Source organism: Patiria miniata, unplaced genomic scaffold (assembly GCF_015706575.1).
Source record: "Patiria miniata isolate m_02_andy unplaced genomic scaffold, ASM1570657v1 HiC_scaffold_9, whole genome shotgun sequence".
NCBI lineage: Eukaryota > Metazoa > Echinodermata > Asteroidea > Valvatida > Asterinidae > Patiria > Patiria miniata.
Window position 1 is genome coordinate 11,600,111 of NW_024037076.1, and position 23,085 is coordinate 11,623,195.

At 41.5% G+C, this 23,085-nt stretch overlaps 1 protein-coding gene across 1 annotated transcript; it reads left to right on the forward strand.

Moving 5' to 3' along the window:
* Positions 1 to 1,722: 1,722 nt before the first annotated feature.
* On the forward strand, positions 1,723 to 21,200 carry LOC119720843 (sterile alpha motif domain-containing protein 9-like). The gene is made up of 8 exons (XM_038190702.1): positions 1,723 to 1,799; positions 6,462 to 6,735; positions 6,854 to 7,034; positions 8,617 to 8,722; positions 11,095 to 11,331; positions 13,508 to 13,726; positions 14,907 to 19,117; positions 20,276 to 21,200. The coding sequence occupies exons 2-8, from the start codon at positions 6,494 to 6,496 to the stop codon at positions 20,393 to 20,395; spliced, it is 5,316 nt and encodes a 1,771-aa protein (XP_038046630.1). The 5' UTR covers positions 1,723 to 1,799; positions 6,462 to 6,493; the 3' UTR covers positions 20,396 to 21,200.
* Positions 21,201 to 23,085: the final 1,885 nt, after the last annotated feature.

A 23,085-nucleotide genomic window follows, 5' to 3' on the forward strand; every position in this document is an offset into this window, starting at 1 on the left:
GGAAAAAAACACGGACGGACGTTTTTAAGTCGAGAATTTAAAAAACTCTTCATAAATTCGAAAAGTGGAAACCAAGAGAATACAGTTGTTAGTTTTTATAATTGTAGCAACTCTTTTCCCCGTAAATTTAGTGAAATGTTAATTACACTAGTCATTACGTCAGAGGTTTTTTTCGGGGTGTGTGTGACACTTGGACAATCCTAGTTCGAGTTAGTTTATTTTTAAGCTAAGGGGCCATTCAGAATTTTCAATGTTTTAAAATTTCGACTATTTTTCCAAATTGTGGGTGGGTGGATCAAGCTAAATAATTGAAAATCGAAATTCACTTTTCATGGAAAAAAGAGCCAAAAAAATAGATCTTTTGACTTTTGCTTGTTGTCGAAAATTAAGTTGCAAAGAGACAGCTTTTGCCTCCGCCGAGCAGCAAAGAATTTTTTTTCCGAAAGGACACGCAACCCGCACAGGCCGCCAGTGGGATGTAATGATGTACATGCAAGTGCATGTACATGTTTTGTTTTTTAATACTGCGTATTAAATCAGTTTTTTTATTAATCGAAATTAGGGGTGGGTGGGTGGGTCAAAATAATTTGGAAAGAAGTCGAAATTTTAAAACATTGAACATTCTGAATGGCCCCTAAAACGTTTCAAAATTGTAGAATGCGGAAAATCCCTATGTTCTTTTCATCGAACAGACATAGTTTTTTGTTCTTCTTTTCTGAGTTCATTACCTTCAAGAGAATTGTGCACGTGATTACTTCTTTGTGGATTTCACGCTTAATTGGCATGCTGCGTACGCGATGTATTTTGCCACAGGGCGAATTCCAACACAGTTCTTGCAAAAGGCATAATACATGTACCTAATTTTATTGTTACGCTCATAACATTGCGCACTATAACTTCAGGTCGGCCAATCGGACTACGGGGAAGGAATACGTCATTACCGTCAGCCTATCACGAGTGCGATCCTTCCAGTGGGTCATAAACTTTGCCCTTTTTAATAAATCATAAGCACGTGATAGCAAGCGCCGTCGCAAACCGTCTCACTCCACTTGGTTCTGCATTTTGTGAGGCGGCAAGGGTTGCACCACTAGCACTGCGTGGGCCGGGTGGAACGAACTCGGCTGACGTAAATGGTCCAGAATAGACTGCCATAGACCTCATATGCAGGGGTAGTTATGCGCACTTCCTAAAATTATTAAAAATACTCACAACTATCGGAGGTGTTTAAGACACGCATCAAATTAAAACCTATTTCATCATCTTTCATTTTCTGTTCGATTTTTTGGGGGTAATTCGATGACTTTAGGGAGAAATTTCCATCCGAAGATGATCACCCCTAAAAATAGTCCTGAAGCCCATCGCCATTTTGAAAAACGATGCCTACGCTCCATTGCAAAATAGACCGCTTTTAGGGCCCAATTTCATCCAAATTTCACATAAATACAAGTTCACAGTCCTGTGCACGGCTTTCACCTTTCTTTTAATACACACCCTCAAGTTCATGACCCACAAAATTCTCTAATACCGAAGAATTTGACGGCATGCAAATCGCGATTTGGCCGGCGTAGGCAATTTTGGACTTACTGGCCTGGGCTCCAAGAGCTCTATAATTTTTGGCGCCATAGTTCAGTACTAGCGGTATGCGATCGCACTGGTCTGGCAATAGTGTCAAATACAACTAAATCCAAAGCGAGTATGGAGAAGTCTTAGAATTTAGCGGTGTAAGGGGCACCAGCTTGACCATCAAAACCGGATATATTACGCGTCATAACCTGGTAACTGCAAGTCCTGAAATTCAGGTAGGCCGCCGGATAACCCATTTTCAGTATGAGTTTTATAGTGACACCATGGAGTGGTTTTTTTTTAACTTAGGCCTACCTACATTTTGACAAGCACACGTTTGCGTATCAAAATTTCAACATGAAATTTCACGAAATTAGACATCTGAAAAAAGGCAGCCCTTTCTGATTAGCCTATAAAGAGGGTGAGTATGCTTCTAAAGCCCAAAAAACCTACAAACTAAGCCTATGATGGGAAAATCAAAATTTGACAAAGTTCGACATGTTTTTGTACATGGTGGAAGTGTGGCCTTTATTTACGGAGGTAGTCCAGTAAATTGGCCACATTAATCTTATGGGGCTACCATTATTGCTGAAACATGGATCACACTTCAATATTTTCCGTGCTAAATTTGACTTTTTAGGACGTATTATCACTTTCTGATGGTGATGGGTCACTGAAGGGAAAAATTGGTGATGGCTAGATATGGGAATCTTTCCATTATTATTAGGACTAGTATAGGTTTTGATGATAAATTGAAAGGAATAAAGGATTGCGTATGTGCCTTCGATTTCGCGCTAAAATGAATAAATGTCAATATACTAATGCAGCTACATTTAGTATATTGACATTTATTCATTACGTGCACATTCGGGAAATCATTCGCTGATTTTTTACGACTGAATGCACCTTCATGGAAATAGAATTATCATTTGTTAAATAGAAACAGGGAGTTGTAACGTTCATTTTATTTCGCACGAAAACGAATGATTCTTTTACAAATTCATGTACACATTTTCCAAAATTTTAAGTATTCGAGCTGAGCCTGGGGACGGCACTAGGCGTACTGTGGGACATGTTATGGAATAAGTTGACAGTTGGCCAGTGGTTTCGAATGTGTGCGCAAGACATTAAAAAACATGGCTATATCGCCGTTTTAGTACCCGCAGTGAAGTGAAGTGAACCTTAGCACAATATGGCGGCTTGATTGCAACCAGATCAGTGATTGCAACGCACAGGGAAGAACCGCATAACCAAAGTTGAGGGGTCAAGTACAGAACATTCAAGGAGCTAGACTAAAGTCTGGGTTGCGCTCGCTCTATGTCATAATGTATACATGGCACATACCTTATACACGTCCGTACAGTATAACGCGCGCGCCCTATTGCTTCGAATCCAGAAAAGGACCAACCTCGTTCCCCATGGGTACGATCTTGCTGCGCCATGTTGTTTCCCATCGCGCCCCTGGAGTCGAGGCTGGAAAAGGACAGGATTATTTTTGGGAAGGTGTGGACATATAACACTACGTTGCCCTTTTTCTTGCTATTTTTTTGGCAGAGAGATTTCTAACCGTAATCACCCTAACCCCAAAAAACAATTAGTTGGAATATTATCTTGGTATTCCTTACAAAAACAAGGATAAGAAACCACTTGGAGATCTGGTGAAAACGAATTTTTCGACCTTTCACCTGTGATCCGGCATTTTCGTTCCCAGGCCTCCTTGGTCGTTCACGTGTTTTCACATCTCGTACTTGCGTGAGAACGTGATTGTATATGGACGCGAACATTTACCTACCTACAACCGATGTTTCATTAACTACATGACAGAAGGCACACAATTAAGTCGCTCTTCTCTTTGCCAATCTTTACCAGATAAGAATTGACTGTATTGAAACCACTGTAATTTTCTATCATAAGTGATCGTAAAGGGCATACTGCAGAAAACCGACCATTAAGTTGCAGGGAAACAACCTTTTTTACTGAAGTAAAAATATGATAGATACGGGTAGAACCTTTTTTTATCTAGCAAAAGTGTCCTCAAAATTAAATGGGATATATAAAAGGAAAGCAAATATTTGGCTTAACCTCTTACATAAATTACGAAAATATTTTTTTACGGCCTTGATGACACCACCGTACTCTAGAAAGTTAGTCCTAATACTGAATTTCAGATTTGTCCTTGCAGGGAAAAACCTTTTTTACTGAAGTAAAAATATGATAGATACGGGTAGAACCCTTTTTTATCTAGCAAAAGTGTCCTCAAAATTAAATGGGATATATAAAAGGAAAGCAAATATTTGGCTTAACCTCTAACATAAATTACGAAAATATTTTTTTACGGCCTTGATGACACCACCGTACTCTAGAAAGTTAGTCCTAATACTGAATTTCAGATTTGTCCTTTGAAAAAAAATCATAGAATAATAAGCAATTTTAAGTTTTCCAAACTGGCAGCCATTGAATGTTATCCTATTGAAAGGACAAACCTGCGATGGCCCTGTAGCCAAATGATCTTTCCCATGACATACTCTGACTGTGTGCCAAATTTCATGCTTTTATCATCAAATGAACAATTCCATCATGATATTGTGCACCAACCTGCTTGACTTGTTCCAAATAATTGGCACATGGCATTGCACAAAGGGACCCCAGGCATTGAGAACGTCAATCCAAAACTGATTTCAATGAGCTGCCTGCTTAAGTGAATGAACAATGCTGGAGTGCCCGTCCTTCACCCAAAAAAACCCACATTTTTAATATCAGTAATCTTTATGAAACAAATTGGGCCAACCTGAGGCCTTTGTGATCAATAATCTACGGATCAAACTACACTGAAGAGCACTAATGCATGATCGCAAATCAACCATCTTAACTCCCCCATGACTGTAATTCTTAATCATCTTTCCAAATAAATGAATATAAACATAACATTCATATTCTTAATAAAATACGGCGGACGGTTAGGGGGTGACAAAATAAGGAAAGTAAATTTGGATAAAGTAAGCGACTTCACTATTGTGACACGGCCGAGAACGGTTAAATTTCTTCTAGACCACTGTTCAATTAAAATGCAAGTAGAATCAAACACCCTTTTATAATTTACAGTCGTAATATTATCAAGGTTGATAGAAAAATCAATACCAAGTGCCCTAAAATAATCTTGAGGACCAACCCACTTCACATTAATTATGATCACATCATGAACCTTTCTGTCGACTCTTATTACCACCAATCCACATATCAATATTTACTTTAAGACCAGAAATACTTGCAAAATCGCCCAAAATCTTATAGGCTCTATCAAAAGAACGCTCTGTGACCATCTAAACACATGAGAAAGTCTATGTTCTTTACCATCTACCAGAATTTCCCTTAACTCCCTATCACAACGAACCATCATGCCCATATAATTCGGCGCACAAAATAGTCTGGTTTCCTGACCTGACAATTTCCCCCGTCGCCAGATGTCTAAATTGTAGGTCAGGCAGCCTCCGTGGCTAAAAATAAACATGACGACATTGACGGCTCCTTTTTCAAAGCTGATATGCTCAGTTGAAGAATCTTTCAGAAAAAGACCGAGGAAAGTATACATCTCGAGGTGCTGACTAATCACTCGTCTGAGTATCTATACGCTATAAGGCAAATTATACAATAATAATCCCCAATTAAATTGTGAGAGATGGACCTAAGGACTAGCTTCTCATGTTGTTGAACATTAATGTAAACCGTCCTTGCGCGAGAAGCACAAAGGTCATCAACAAAATAATGTTTCATATAGAAACATGCAAATCAGATACGTCATTTACATAATAATATTAGAAAGGACTAAAGAAGTCGCCCTTGCTCAGGCACGGTTCCCTATACAGTAGGATTGCATTTTTTTTAGGCACCCTGTCGTAATGGATCTGGGTCTACAGTACATGGTTATAGAGCAGCCATATTGATGCTAACCGCTAAGCGTCGCCGTTGTTGAGCAAAGCTAATCCGATTACGTACTTAGATGCTATAACGGAGCAGTGAAATTCATGCACCCCCAAAAACATGGCATCTTGAACGTTGTATTTCTCAGAAAATATGCTCGGTGTGATTAAAATGTAACATTGTAACTGAAGAAGAAATTCTAAACTTCATGTCAGCGAAAAAAATGAAAGCTGACCTTCAAGTCTGGAAGAAATCGTTCGAAAACTTCCCCAAATGTATGTATTTATCCCAATTTCTAGGAATTTATCCCAGTTGTTATTTCACGAGTATAGTTGAACACTTATATCATCTCCATGGGAAATTGCCAAGAGGATCAAAAAAATATTTGCCGACCCAACCCATGTGCATTGTTCAGCAAAGCGCCGTAGGCGCTACGGCTGACCGATTTCGGCCCAGCACACAATGATGACGGGCATATTAGCATATTCATTAGCTTCACTCGGCGTGACATGGGTCTCGGGTCTCGGTATCGACCAATGGAAGCCGGTAAAAAGGGTGATATTTGTTATTTAACAACTCGCGAAGGAGGCTTTTATGCAATTGTTTACTGCACACCGAATGGAAAGGAACCTCATTAATATTTGTGAGGCTTGAAAAAATTGATAGATATAGCGCACGCCAGTGTTACAATTTTCAAAATTGCTCGTACCGAGGCCTATTTTTCCAATTTCAACGAAAAGTAATGAACATATCACAACGACTTTTAGCACATACTTGGAACATTATAGGGGAAATAAATCCTGAAAGTTGCATTAAGATACGGTCTGCCAAACTGGAGAAATAAATTTTCAAAGATTTCACCCGCCAACGTGACCATGTCTGTGTACATGTACATGTAGTTTCAGTCAAAATAAAGTGTTACGTAGAAATCGCCCTACGCAACCATATGGCTGAGAGTACGTCTTTTCGTATTTCAACAGAAAAGATCTGCAGTCATTTGTCAGGACCCACTATGGCTCTAAAGACGTACGCTGATTGGGAACATGCTGTGCGGGTTGCTCGGGTCGTCTACGACCACTCGAAGGCGAGGATGGTCTGCAAAAGGAAGACGGTGCGGAAATCAAAGATAATGGCCTTCCTGTCCGCGATTTCAGTGAAGGAGTCTGGTGGGATTTCATCCACAATTGAGAGCAGCAAAACGTCACCACCCACTCGTCGAAAGTCAACAATGGATGTCAAGAAATCAAAGGGCAGGTAAAGTCATTCCGCAGCCCCTATATAGGCCTAAATATTTGTTGGTCATGATCAGGTTTGCAGTTGTGCATAGATTAATGTTTATTTTCTTTCCTGGGATTTTGTTGAACCTCCGCAGTTACAAACCTGTTGAGAAAAAGAAGAAGAAGATACAGATCTTCATCGCGACCCCCTTGGCATCAACTATTTGCCTGCAACTGAATCCGTCAACCTCGATCTCAGCTGTGAAGGAATTACTGCAAGATCGACTAGGAATCGATCCTGAGAAGCAGCACCTTTTCATGAGGAATGAAATGGAGGTACCGGTACAAACCATTTTCAGAATCATTGGTATTGAATTAGTCAAAAATTTGAGACTCTCAATACTGTGTATGAGAGTCCCAAACCTTAAGATAGTGAAAACATGCAACAGTCCAACACATCTGTAGTGCTGCATCAATTACTGTGTCAAAAGAAACATCTGGTGCCTAGTCTCTATTTCTGCACATTCTCTCCATAGTCATCAGGTCATACCACCAGACTGTTGAAAGGTCAATGTTTTCAAAAAGTTTGACATGTACCAGTATTCAAATTGAAATCACTTGGCTTTACTCTCGGGTACAAAATGATGAAGAAATATCTCCTTAAAAAATTGAATTGAGACCTCAAACTTGGCTGGCGAAATACTCGAGGACATTGCCTTTGCCTCAAGAAAATATTGCGCCGCTTTATTAGTGGCAATGACAGCCATATGGTTGTGAAGGCGAAGCGCGGCCGGTTGTCAAGCAAAGCTAATCCGATTACGTACTTAAACGCTATAACAGAGCAGTTCAATTCATGCAACCCAAAAAACGTGGCCTTTTGAACGATGTGTTTCTCAGAAAATTATGCCCAGTATGATTGAAATGTTAAAATCAGTTTAAAAAAAATCGCCGTCATCGATGCCATCGACGTCAATACTGGTTACTGGTAAAGCTGACCTTCAAGTCGGGAAGAAATCGTTCGAAAACTTCCCCAAATATATGTATTGATCACAATTTCCAGGAATCTAATCAAGTTGTTTTTTCATAAGTAGTTGAACACTTATATCATCTAAGTATATTCCAAATTCATGTTGTTGCAAACGCTAGTGTTACACCTTGACTTATCTCTAAGGAAAATTTCGACGAGACTTTTTTGCCTGCCAAACCACATGCATGGTTTTCTGCAAAGATTCTATAGCGCCGTAGGCGCTATGGTTGTCCGATTTCGGCTCGGCAACACAATGTACCATCGCATATTAGCATATTCGTCAGCGTCACTCGGCGCGACTAGCGTGGGTCTCGGTATCGACCAATGGAAGCCGGCAAAAAGGGTAATATTTATTAATTAATAACTCGTGAAGGAGGTTTTATTAAAGCAATTTTTTACTACACACCGTAATGGATATAGGAACTTTACTAATATTCGTGAGCCTTACAAAGATTGACAGATATTGCAAACGCCAGTGGTACAACTTTCAAAACTGCACCGACGCAGGCCTATTTTTTCAATATCAACGAAAAATAATGAACATAATTATCACAACGATTTTTAGCACATAATTGGATCATTATAAGGGAAATAAACCCGGAAAGTTGCATGAAGATACGGTCTTCCAAACGGAAGAAATTAATTTTCAAAGATTTCGCCCGCCTGAGTGAACATGTCTGTGTACATGTAATTTAATTCAAAATAGAGTGTTACGTAACCATTAGAAATAGCCCTTCGCAACCACTTGGCTGATGAGGTCACTAGTACACGTTAATGTCCCCCTCGGGACTGTGAGTGACAAGAAGAGGTTCCTATTTCCCGAGGCCGAAATGCGTCTGGGGTCAGTGGTGTATAATTGTGACATTACATGTATATGTAATTTCCCAACAGCTTTGTGACGCACTGTCCCTGGAGGATCATTGCATTCATCAAGACACCAACATAGAGCTGCGCCTCATAGCTGGATTGATGGGTGGAGGAAAGAAAAAGAAATCAGGTAAATTGCATTTGCAATTAGTAATTGTTAATACACAGTGCCTCCACAGCTTTACTGTGTCTAATCATTTAATTTTTTTCGGAACACCGCCACCATGCCATCGAGTTGCACCTTGCCAAATATAGGCCTACCATATATTGCTAATAAGAGAAATGCAAAACTACAAATGCATTTTACCTCAGGGTAATCCCGCGGTCCCTTTTTTATCCCATACGTAACACAATGTTTTCTTTAATTACATATTCATAAATACCTCAGACAGTTTACGCATTCATATTGGTCGAGAACCCGTCACGTGGCCGGTCTTAAACGGATGATAAAGACATGGCTAGCTGGTCTTAAACAACCTCGTCCCCATGGATACGATCTTGCTGCGCCATGTTGTTTCCCATCATGCCTTGCGCGATCTTAACCCCTGGAATTGTGTAATTTAAATGTGTCAAAATATGGCACATTATAATTAGGCTGCAGTTTATCCGTTTTACGTGCCGACGCCATCTTTAAAATGTTAGAAGTTGTGATTTTGAAGAATCAATCCTTTCTAACAAAACGTTTGGACGTTGCGTTATTTAGCAAAGATTTGTATTAAATGTACGTACCCCTTTCGTCCCGTTTTTTTAGCGATAAACGAGGCTGCCATAATCAATATCGTACAGGCATCGCGTCTTCTTTTTTTTTTGTACGTGACGCTACGTGCAAAGCACGCGAGCGCATTATGGGCGCGTCCGGCGTGCAGTCTTCGATTAGCGCGCGCAGTACGCTGTGAATAGCCAATCAGCGTCATTTACGTCACCATCACGGCCAGGGGGTAGTGGAACGCGCACGCGCCCATGGAGTCGAGGCTGGGTCTTAAACGCTTTTCCAGTGTCACATGAAATTTGGACTCCTATGAAATCCGGTGCCTTTTAACGTTTCATTGGTTGAACGTTCAAATTCCTCCTGTATGCATGCGCAATGTACTACCAGTGAATCAGTATTTCATAGTCCTAAAATTCACACTTCACCAGCCCAGCTGCGTTTTGCGCGACATCGCGCAGTACGCGCGACGCTTACGCCAATGTCCCTATAGGTTAACGAGTTGTGGAGGGGCATTCCATATTATAGTCAAAGGGTGTTTCGTTAAACGTGATGTAAAGTTGTTGGACAAAATGTTTGGCAATGTCTAGTTTTTGACATCTTTTTTTATTTTTGGACCGGAAAGGTATTTATGAATGGGAATAAATGTGTGTTCGGTCGGTATTAAACACTCTGTTTAAGACCAGTTTGAGTCTGGATGGGCGATAATTACGAAGGGCGAAGGGCGATAATTACCCGAGGCTTCGCCTCGGGTAATTATCGCCCATCCAGACTCAAACAGGTCTTAAACAGAGTGTTATAATACCTCCCAAACACACATTTATTCCCTTATTCATCGCAAAGACTATTAACATATAATCATGTGTTGGTATTCTCCTTGCAGGGACACTGAAATCCATGACTATCTTAGGCCAAGTTTAAAAAATACCACTTGATCGTCCCCGAAGCCGCATCCTTTTTTGTATTTCTTATTTTTTTCTCACCTCAAAAAGCTAACTTTCTCTTATATTTCGCTTTAATAAAATATATAGAACATTTGACCCTAAGTAGGCGGCCATGTTTAATTTAAATACTTGGCGGCCATATTGGGGAAAAAATGATTAAAAAAGGCGCTCATCCTCCTCTTTTTGAAAAAAAACCGGACGATCAATTGTTTTTTTTTTTACCTGGCCTTAGAGGGTTATGCTTTCGTTACATGTAGCGAATTCTCGGACTCGCCTCTCTACAGAGTTACAACTTGGTTTCTTTTGTGATTCGGTTACACTAGGATTTCTAAAAGCAGAACTGAAGAAAGAAAGTGAGTGTGTCGCGCTATCGCCAGTAGGCGTAAAATAAACCTTAAATGAACTATTTTTATCATCGCATTTTTATCCCCCTGGCTTGCCAGACGGGGATATTGTGATCACGTATTCCATCTGTGTGTCCGTGTGTGTGTTCCAGTTCACTGTTAGTTCAGTAATCAATCTCAATCAAACTTGAAAGGTGGTCTGTTGGCAGAAGGCCAACGTAAAAAAAAAATCCTTTCCAATATGGATATTTACGAGGTCTCTGGAGAGATACTAATGACTATATAGTCCGGTGTCTCACCCGAACTCTCTATTCAACCCAAACTCCCTGTTCAAACTCAGAACTTTCAACCCAAACTCTCCATTCAACTGAGAACTGGTACCTGCTGGGTGGACAACCAAGGTCGTCACTGAAAATTGTCCTTTACTGCCTATAAATGTATATGTATACAAACTGCCGGGATGCCAGGGGGATGTCGCAAGTTTTACTTGCAGTATTTTTTCACACAGCCAAGAAGGAAAAACCTAATCCGAAGCCGCAATCCGAGAGTCCGACTAGCCGATCGGATACTCCAGCAGCGCCAGCAGAAGAGGGACAACATGGAGAGGATTACAGTGCAGCAGGGGCTACTGCAAGAGACCCACAGCCGACGACTAGCCGGGGAAATATAGACATCAATGTAGATGGCAATCAAAACCGCATCGAAGTGGAGCAAGATCAAACTAACATTAGTGAAAACATCCGTGGTATGTAAACATTGGAAATTGTTTATTGTGTATTGAGTAAGGCTTCAAATGTTGGATGCATGATTTTTGTCTCGTCTGAACGAAGTTCAGGAAAGAGACCATGCAATCACTATGTCTGTCAGTCAGTAGGTCTGTCCGTTTGAATGTATGTGGGATTTTAGTAAGTTTCAAACAATTGGTCTCATTTGAAAGTTTAAATCCAATTGGAACCAAACTTGGGCCATAGATGCAAATGGCAACCTTCATATGATAATGATGTCAGAGGTCATATACCGAAGTCTAAGGTCATCTGTGGTAAAATATTGTAACGTCTCTCTGGGTTGAGAGACATTATCAAATAAAGAGTCAGATACAAGTATCTTACACACACACACTAGTACTTTATTCGGGATTATTTACATCTCAGGTCAATAGAGGGCGCACTATATACAATGTAAAGTTGAGGCGTACATGTGTACATGTAAGGAACTCTGTCGGGGTCAGAGCCCAGAGCAACAATCTAATGCATCATATGCGGGAGCTCTGTGTAGGTCGGAGCTCAGCTCAAGTACCTACTGGGGGAGAGCCCAGTACAGCAATGACCAGATCTGGCAATTCTGCGCGCTTTATATAGACTTTTGGGGGCGCGTCTTAGCCAATGGGAGCATTGGATTCTAGTAGTTATGAATAATGCATCCGTGTACAAAGGCATGGGGAAAGTTCTCTATGGGAGATTTGTACACGACTGACTCAGACATTCTAGTGGAAGAAAGTCCGAGAGCAGTGGTTAGCGGGCGAAGTAGGATCACTCGTGGGTGCGTTACGGGGAACTGATCCTCAAGGAAAAGGGAAAGGGAATAACTTCTCGGTACATAGGCTTGTGTACAAGACTTAGTCTCTAAGACTAGGTAGGAATCTACACACTAATGCTATGGAGTAAAACTATGAGACGAAGGACGTAACCTGACCTCTAGCTACCGTAGGTCTCGGCCAGTTGGTTAGCGGGACACACTCGCTGGGGTGTACGGGGTCACTAAGGGGTGAATACACGGGTAGGTTTTAGCGAGCCACATTCGCTAAATGCTTGGGGTCAATGTGGGTCGGATGCGAGGTAAGGTGTGTGAGGGGAATTCGCATCGACTCCGGGGAAAGGTGGAGGGAAAGTGGCTAAGTCCTAAGTACATGTCCCATGGCGGTACATGTTCAATAGCAGTGAGAGCTACATGCATTGCGCGCTATACAATAGGGTACTGTACAATGTGCTGCACACTTAAACGTGTGTCTAAGACTTCGTGGTAAAGCTTCGCGCTGTGTGAGGGCACACAGGATCGCTGCAAGCATTACGCTGTGCACGGAGTGGAATGGACTGGTTGGGAAAGAAGTAAACTACGCAATTTGCGGGAACGCAACAATATAACAGGCTAAAAAAAAAATGAAAATTCGTCTCGTATGAAAAATTGAGGTCCAATTTGAGCCATACTTGAGTCTTAGATGCAACATGGCAACCTTCATATGATAATGCTGTCAAAGGTCACATACCAAGGTCAAAGGTCATCTGAGGTCAAGTTGTCAAAAGGCTGAAAATGTCAAATTGGTCTCATTTGGAAAATTGAAGTCCAATTGGAACCAAACTTGTTGAGTCATAGATGCAACATGCAACCTTCTTACGATAATGATGTCAAAGGTCACATACCAAGTTCAGTTTTACTTTCACAGAACACATCCTCCAAGCTTGAATGCGCGACTGCTGAGTCTTCACTTCATACTGCAATTCAGTGTAATGTTGCTATACAATTCCACCCTCGTTACTACCCACATGATTTCGACACTGATCAGGGCCCTCTCATCTTCATTATACTACCCCTTGCCATTGCCACCATACACAGTACACCAAGCAGTCTGGCCCTGAATAGTCACTCTTTAAAATAAATCGCAAACTTAAAACAGGCGAGACGCGGGGTAAGAGAACCACCTTGTTAAACGAAACAGTGCACATGTTGCGCAACGAACGCAGTAAATATTTCCTTTAAAACGATTTTGACAGGCTTTTTAACTCTTCTTTTTTTCTCTCGTACAGTTGTTACAAAACGGATGCATCTTGCAAAATTCAATGTCTAAGCAAAGAGCTTATACCAAAATGAGCCTTGAGTAAACCAGTTTACATGTGAATTTGAAACTTCCATTTCTTCGTACTCAGCTGAGGAGGGAGAAGCTGATGCAAGGCTTCCATCAGGGGGTTCAATAAGCAGCTCGGACACTCCAGTTGGAGAGGGTGCAGCAGGTGCTACTGCGAGAGAGCAACCGCCAACGACTAGAAGAGGAAACAAAGAATTCAATATAAAGGGGGATAAAAACCGCGTCAGGGTGGAGGGAGATAGAACTACACATAATTATGGGCCTACTTATAATATCTTCGGTAGGTATAAACTGTTATCCAGCAAAGCTCCAATTAATAAGAGTAAGTTTGCGGTTGCACCCTGTGCCAAGAAGTCTCTTTTTTTTTGAGTTTGTGTGATTCTGAAAAGAAATGACTGTTTTTGTTTCTGCATATACCCTTAAATACGAAAACTCTTGTCACACGAGTGCATCCGCAATAGCCTACTTCACCATGCCAACCTTCAAATTTATCCAAAACTCAAAATGTAATTGCAAAATATGATGAGCGATGGAAGCCGATGTTTGCTTCCACCCTCCCAAAAAATAATGGTAATAATAAAAAATACTAATAATAATTACCGAGGATTGTGTATTAGGGAGACATTCCCCTAGACTTGTGCACAATTTTTTTTCCAACTTAAATGTGCCCTAACCCAATATTCCCTTGTCATTTTTCCACGAATTTCGGTATTTTTACTAATTGGACCACGAGCAATCGATCTAGCTTATTTGCTACGGCAAAATTTGCCTCTAAATAGGAGTTTGGAATTTAATTCGACGTGTCTCCCAAAGGTATAACTTATGACGCTAAAGTATCTCCCAAAGGGTATACTAATTATTATATTGTATATTGTATAAACTAATTTGAAATTGGCTAAAAGGCGTTTATATTCATACTATCGAATACAAGCTTTGAAGCATCATGCACAGCGCTCCCTTTCTTTCAAATGATATCTACGGTCGTAAAATTCCAAGATTGTTCTTGCTAATTGTCCCGATAACTGCATGAGAGCAGCAGTGCATACATTTATAATCTTGTTATCGGACATCCAGCTGAGGATGCTGAAAAATAATCTTCACACAGATCCCGATCTCGATCAGTGATCCAGCCGCTGGTTCGCTCCATCCAATAGGTGGGATCTTGTGTGTGAACCAACGCATGGATCACTGATCGAGTACCGGATCTGTGTGAAAAAAAACAGGCACATAGTGTTTTTTTGTATTAGCTTTAAATCACTTTCATTGCCATGCTGTAAGTTTTGTCTGAAGAAATGTGAGTCAAGTCATTAGGCATCTTCGACCATTCTACTTTATTAAGTAACAATTACTTACCCGGGTAAAGCATTTGAAATGTTACCCTGCCGTGCTCTTAATATTTATGTAAAATTAATTAATTTGATTAATTTGATTAATCTACTTCATTCTGCATTGGTTATCAGTGACGCAAAATCTACCCCGCGACGTCGAACGGCATATTCAAGACCAACCCATGCCTTTAACACGGGAACCCAAGGAACCGGCACTCCTTCAGGGTGACGAAAGATCTAAACCCACAGTTCGTCCCGAAGCACCAAGGATTCGTGACAAGTCGATTCAAAAGGAGAAAAGAGCTGCAACTGGGCTTCGGCAGGAAGATCCAGAAGCCACTACGTTGCTCCAGCAGTCTGATAAACCTAAGGATTACTCCAACATCACTGATCAACAACAGCATCGACAGCTATCATCACAGGCTGTAGACGAAGAAGGCAGATCACGAGAACCACAGGCAAAGGAAAAACACAAGAGAGAAGTGCCACCAGGTGATGGCCCTCCATCGACTGCAACGACTAACGAGGCCAAGCTTCGTATTTTACTGACGGGCGACGAAAGTGGTGAGCTTGACCAGTCGTTTTATCCAGTGCTCATTGCAAACAAACCTGCAACGCCAGCTGAGAATGACACAGACGCAATCGCACGTCAATTTGGATTCATTAAGACAATCAGGTGGACCACCGTCTTAGACTTTAATTCGCAATCCAAAGTGAACGGGCTATGCAAGCTGTACCATGACGATCGAATGGTCTCCCTGCAGCAACCGGAACTGTTCAAAGACATTGAGTCTGATGAAGAGTTTCGGAATACAATCGAATTTCCCGAAAAGACAGTCTGGGTGTTTGCAAATGGGCGTGAAGACGACCAGAATATCCAGGCGCCTAAGATGACCCTTCCTGAATGGCACAAAGAACGCCGTGGAGACGTTGAAGATTCGGTGAGATTCTTCTCAAAACCATCGGTGATACCGAAAGGTCGAGCTGTGATCATGTTCTTACTGTTGTCCGAAGATGACATCGACATCCTTTGCGATACATTCGGAAAACTGTCGTCGTCTTTTCAAAGCATACAGAGCATCGTCTGCATCGCCGAAGACCGAGAGCTTTATTCCAAGTTCGTGAATTATGTTACAAGGTGGTTTTCTAAAGATGACATCGACAAACGGAGTTTGGTGGGACTTGAGTGGCAAGAGATAAACAGGATCATGATGCGAATGAACGGCGTGAACCAGACCGCCAAGAATGAACTTCCTTCAAAGTTGCATGGGCAGTGTTTTCTTTCAGAGAAACAGAAGGACGAATGGTATGACATTACTGTTGTGTGCAAGAATGAGTGTGAAAACACCGATATGGACGATACCAGTCCAAGCTACCAGCAGTTTGTTAAAAGAAAGGAGCTAGACTTCTACCACGGTGAGAAAGTTGATTGGTGGAATTTTGCCATCGGTGAAAAAGAGAAAAAGCTTCGCAAAACCTGCGGTCACGTTTTGAAAAGAAAATGTTTTGGGGACGTTCTCAAGAAAGTCAGAAAACCACTGGAGAGTTCCAAGAGTGGAGACAGCTTGATTGTCACAGTGACACTTCTACACCAACCTGGCGCTGGTGGTAGCACTTTAGCTCGCAATGTCTTGTGGGAACTTCACAAAGATTACCGATGTGTGGAAGTTAATAGAGTTACGAGTCGCACAGTCAACCAAATAATGGAGGTGAGACAGTTCGGTTATGGCAAGGAACAAGCTAGGAAAATCCCCCCAGTTTGCGTGCTTGTGGACAATCTCGATGATGTTGAAGTGCTGGATTTGATAGCAGACTTAGAAGAGAAATCAAAACATGTTCGTGTGGATGGTGGAGCAGTGTGCGTCGTGCTACATTGCAAGCGTAACGCAGATCCCCTTACAGCCATCAAAACCAAAGGTCGAAATCCCAACCTTTATATTCCCTTGACTTATAAGCTTTCCCAAGAAGGAAAGGAATGGTGTCAGCAAAAGTACATTGAATTGGAACACAAGGAAAACGAAGACAAAAAAGGAGATTACATTCCTGACAATCTGCTTGCCTTCATGGTGATGAAGGAGGAATTCAACAAGGAGTATATAACAGGTGTCGTCTCGAGGATACTTCCAGACATCAAGGGGAACGAGCTGAAGCTGATTAAACTGTGTGCCCTTCTGAACTCTTACATACATGAAGCTGACATACCTATCTCTTGCTGTGACACGTTTATGGCCGGTACCTGGGCCAAAGGGAAGACAATCTACTTCACCAAACATACTTTGAACTGGGAAAAGTCATTATCAGCGCCATTTAAGAGTATGATGGTTATAACAGAAAACCGAACCATCAAGATTTTACATAAGAGCATAGCTGAGGAGGCTTTAAGGCAAACCCTGAGAGATTGCGGGGACCAATCGCTTGCGGATGTGACACTGGAGTTCTTGAACAGCGAACTGCTTCAGTCGAGTTCTTACAGCAGAAAGATTCTGGCAAAGACAACGCATGATTTACTCATCAGGAGGGAGCGTGTAGAGGACACCAAGACAGGATTTTCGGTTCTTATCGAAGAAATCTGCGAAAAGCAGGGATCGGAAAACGCTATCAAAATACTGACCAAGGGCGTTGAAATACTTAAAGATGCCTTTGTCGCACAGCAGCTTGCAAGATTTTATCTCATAAAGGAGAAAAATTTCGATATGGCACACACCTTCGCTGATAAGGCGTTAGAAAATTATCCCCAAAATTCGTATTTTTGGGATACAAAGGGTCGTGTTTACAAAGCACATTTTGACACGCTTACTGAACCATACATACTTGACCAGCAACCTCTTAGTGACGAAGTTTTGAACGAAGTCCTCTCTCTGTCCTTCGAAGCCATGAAAACCTTTCGCAAGTCATACGAAGTCTCAAAAGAATCGGCCCCAAAGCAAATTGAATACACTGGATTATATGCCGAGCTCAATATGGCCTTCCGTCTACTACAAGTTATCCATCTATGCGTGGAGCCCTTCAGAACCCAGGGTGATATCAATGTTCTTAAGATGTACCTTCTGAAGTTGGACCTGCCCCCATGCGTTTGTCTCCCAGCCTGGGACAGTGTGACCCATACTCAAGTTAGAGAGTTGAAAAACAGGGTGGATGAAGTGTTGGAAATAATGGACGGCAAAACAACATACTACAAGGATTACTCAACTGCAAACATTGCTGGCCAGAAATTGGATCAGATGATGGAGAACATGAAGAAATATTCAATAATATACAACAAGTATTATGGAGAGCCACAACCAATGCAAAATACGAGGTACACTGATACGGATCCCATAAGCCTTACTGAGCATCGGCGCAGACTCGTCGACCAATTACATTGCGGTAGTTTCCGCGAAATTTTCGATCGGGCAAAAGCCAAACAGCGGAAAGTTCTCGAGGAATCCCGGGACCTCCTGAGGCAGAATTCAAGTAATTATAATTCGTTTGACTTGAAAAATCTGATTTGCATACATCTGGCCCTCTCATCCTTCGATATCGGAGAGCAGTCCGTGTCGGCTGACTATGTGTATCAGGAGTTCGTTCGCCCGTTCTACGCGATGGATAGACCTAAAGGTGAAAGCTGCTGGCCCTCACTTTTGATGACGATGTTCTTGTGGCCTATCAAAGGTGTGGCGTCAGCAAGAAGAGATAGATATGATTTAACAGAACACATAATGGAACTGAAAAGGAGATGGGACGCCGATGGCATTTTCTCACACGCACCGATGCCACAAGTTCAAGAAAGAATTAAACGGCAAATCAAATCCCAGATGAAACCTCGTACGCATTTCTTCCTGGGCCAAGGCGAAGGTCTGCGTGTGTTTACTCATATCACCGAGCTTCATGCGACTCAGGGAAAGCTCGACAGACGCGATGCTGGCGACGATTCGTTTTGGCAGTCTGATCTCGTCAAAGAAAGGCTGGTTCGTTTGGAAGGCACGCTCCTGAATGCCACCTCCCTGTTGCATCGCTTTCACAAAGACAAAGACCCCATTGACATCAAGTTAGCTGTTCCCTACGAAAGGCTTGCGAGTCAAGAGTCTGTCACCTTCTACCTGGGGTTCAGCTGGAACGGGCCTGTCGCATATGATGTGACATTATCGACGGATAAGGAGGGTCGTGACGATCACACAGTGCAACCCTCTTTCCATCAAGCCTACCCGAACCACATCTTGCCGTCAGGCAAATCTAAGGTCTCGCCGTCTGATAACCTATCGGACATCGATAAGCTACAATTGAAGCGTGAAGAACTTAAAAAGAAGATCGAAGATCTTTCATCTGTGTTACTGCAAGACAGCAAACAGTTGAAACGGGACAAGGTAATCCACACTTAAAATTAATGAAAGCCAGTAAAAAACCCTAATTTTGGTGTTGGGTCAAATTCAACCCGGAATAGGGTCACATCAGATTTGACCTGATACTTTTCGGAGTCAAAATAACTTCTCTGAGTCACTTTTCCGGGTCACGTTTTCGTGTCACTGTGCCACACGAAATTGCAATTTTGATGTGTCCTTTTGACGTGGGAAAGTGTCAGGCCAAATCCAACCTGTGAGTTTAAGAGTGCACTTGGCGTACTTTATTGTATTCACTTCAACTTACTAACATTTAAGGAGGAAAAGATAAGCATGACTGTAAGTTGTTTTTGATGCTAGTTTTTATTCATATAGCAATGTCACTATCGACAAGGTTTGAGGGTGGTTGGTCGATACTAGCCCTCGAGGCTTGAAAGTTGACAAACCAGTTCCAAAGGTGAACAAAAAACAAATACCTCGTACATAAAGCACATGTACACCAACTAACGCATCAGTTCTCGGCAAACGTTGACAGTGCGTGTGTCGCCATCTTTCAGATCATAGGGTACTCGCGAGTTGCTCACCCGGATCGTCTCGGGTAAAGGCAGACGGGTTAGACGAGTTAGCCACAACAGCCGGGCTAATCGAATGCTCAACGGCGGGCCATCACGATCCTCAAGTGACACCCGTAACAGCCCTCATGGCCGTAGCCACACAGGCACTGACAAAACGCCCGTTTTGGATTGGGTTTTAGTTTGAGATTTACCGGTACTGCTTTTCAGTCAATTGCAAAACTAAAAAGTTGGGCTGATATTGTACCCTAAAAAGTCACAATGAACACAATTACATTTAGACATCAAATAAATTGAATTTTGGGGTCCACTTGAGCTTCCGCTGCCCAGACGCCATAATTATTTATCAATACATTGGAATGAACAATACAGGCGTATCCTTATCCAAGAGCGGGGTCTGTGCCGACCCGGGAATGACGTCAGAGCTAATCGAACGGCACGGGGCTAACCCGAGTCAAACCGGGTGAGCTAATCGAACGCATGACGGCTAGTCGCCGGACCGGAAATGTGCAGTGAAGGTATATGTCACGCTGCATGCTTGGACAATTGCAGATGGATTCGTGATTACATTATTTATACGCTGGTTAATGTATACCGTTTTTTCTTGACACAGGATGAAAGTATTCGCAAGAGTCGGGAATACAAACGCCAACTGAAACAAGTACGCGAAAACCTCCGGCGTGAATGGCAACTAGACGACAGCTACGATGTTTACAGCTGGACATTCGTGTAAGCGTGATGTAGCTGCTGTACCTCGGAGATGTGACTCTACTATCAAGGGCGGCTAGATAATCAATCTAAGAAGGCATATCAGATCATTTGCATATTTATCCCAAAAGTAACCCACCAAATTATTATTGTAGCGGTACGCCAAGTAGGTCCGCTGAAATGATTGAATTTAACGACGCCAAGGCACAAAGCCAAACCGAATAAAAAAAAAGGAGTCAAAGTGTACTTGTTCCAAAACTTGTTCTTTCACAAAGACTTTAAAATAGTTTTCGGTTTCCACATCAATCTTAATCTAAGCTCACAAAACTAGTGTCATAATATGATGAATAACATTCAATCTATACAAGCTCTTTCAAGTCCAAGTTCTAAGTTTATAAAGTAAAGTTCCTTTCAACTTCCAAGTACATGTGGTCTATGTTCCAATTGCTATAATTAAAATTTGTATAATCAAGTACCCCGAACTCCAGGTCAGTGTACAACTTTGTGGACTCCGCCTTCCAGATTACACTTGAAAAAGTACAGTATATGAGGAAAAGATCGCCGACATGCAAGAGAAAAACATACAACAGTCGCCACATAAACCCAACATGAAGAGCAATAACCCACATGTGATTTGTACGTGAAACTTTTCGGATTAAGCGTGGAAATTCTCAAAATCACTCCTTTTGAGCGACATACTGTAGACTAAAATTTCGAACCGTATAGTGGCAGAGATAGAATGTACAGCAATTGCAAAGTCTGGTATTCCTGATGAATGCTGAGTAATAAAAAGGTTAGTTTTGGAGCAGCCAATGGGCGCTAGTATACAAATACATCATGGTTTGTCGGGAAATAGTGAAAACTAATGACCCCGAGGCGTTGGATGATTGGGACTATCTCCCGAGGCGAATATAGTCCCAATTATCCAACACCGAGGCGTCATTTGTTTTCACTATTTCCCCGCCATCATGTTTTACTATTCCTCGTAAATATTCGTCAGGCAGCTGCGGTATTTCATTCGTCCATTCCACCATGTTTTTGATCGTGCAGTATTTGGATAAGGAGACAGACAGAATTTAAAGTTAATTTTGTGTCATTTAATAACTTTAACATTCACGCAAAACTCTGCATTTATTATTGTGTAAAATTGCACCTAGTTGGCCTCTTCGGTTGAAATCGCAAAGCGAGTACCACTTACGGGTCGCTATTTTGATGTATGCCGGAATAGACTGCAACATGCAACGGTCCTCACTGGTGTTCTCCATGGTACGCACGTAAAGCACATGCGTCGTTGGTAAAAGAGAAAACACAGTGCTGGAACAAAATTTAAGGCTTCGGCCCAGGTGTGTGATAGTACCTCCCTGGTTTTTGCGCGTCGCGCGCGCGTACGAAGACGCGGGGTGATAGTATACGAATATTGAGTGGCTCAGCGTGGAATGGGAGGAATATTATCGCAAGGTAAAATCTGGACTTTTCCATTTCACGAGGCGAAGCCGAGTGAACTGGAAAAGTCCAGATTTTACCGAGCGATAATATTCCTCCCATTTCACAATTTAAAGCCACTCAATATTTGTTTTATATAACTGACATATAGATCCTTGTCATTTGATATATTTGAACTTTTTTTTCAATACAAAACTGGAAGAAAATGTATTTCTCTCTTTCAAACCACCCTTTCACAAAAATGTTTGAACCCAACGCTGTAGCGCTGGCTCTTTGGAACAATACGCGCTACGCTCAACGCTGAACGCGCACACCAGCATGCATTTGCACACAAATACCGCGTCATAATCCTAACTGTTGAATAGTATTTCCCAGGCCCCATGGGCGGATAGTACTTTTTGAGCCGCGGCATGAATGGGAGCAATAACGAATGCCACGTGATGTGAGTTCCACCAATCAAATGACAAGGATCTGTACGTCAGTTATATAATAAACACTTTCACACGGTTAAGTTGCTGGAATGGACCAATGAAATGCTGCGATTGCCTGATGAATATTTATGAGTTATAGTAATAATCAATGGTAGGCGCGCGTGAATGACGATTTTACTAACGAACCAGATACTCGGGCGTTTGTAATTATTTCGTCTATTTTGCTGTCATTTAGAAGAAATCAAGAAATGTAGGTGATTTCCAACGATCGTTTATTCGGAAATAAAGGGTTCTAGTTAACGAAATCGTATTTCTTGACGAAATTTTCGAAAAGTGTAATATCCACTCGCTGAAACTTCACCAGGTTACGTTTGAACACTTTTTTTGATTTTTAATGGTGTTATGATTGGAAACGAACAGAATGTATGAAAAGCAAATGATCATGTATGCCTTTTAAATGAATGTCAAACGAAACATCTGGTGCAGATCTTATGGAAAATAAGATTCACCTTTTTGGTTACATGTAAAAAAAAAAATCCATTATGCAATTGATTTATACATTTTGAATATAAACAAACAAGTGTACTGTTGCATAAGTTGAGATTATGCAGTGTTTTCAAAACATGTATATACACATTTCTGTAAGGGAAAAACCAAAAATAACTTTTTTTGCACAAAGGTTCGTACACACAAGACTGAATATTGTCTTGGTCACATTTAAAGATTGTTTTGCATTGCATCAAAGTTTGTATAACAGTGCGATTTTAATATTTTTTTTATAAACGTTTGATTCACACATCGATATTGTTTCATTGATCCTTGAGAAGTTTACCTTTTTTCT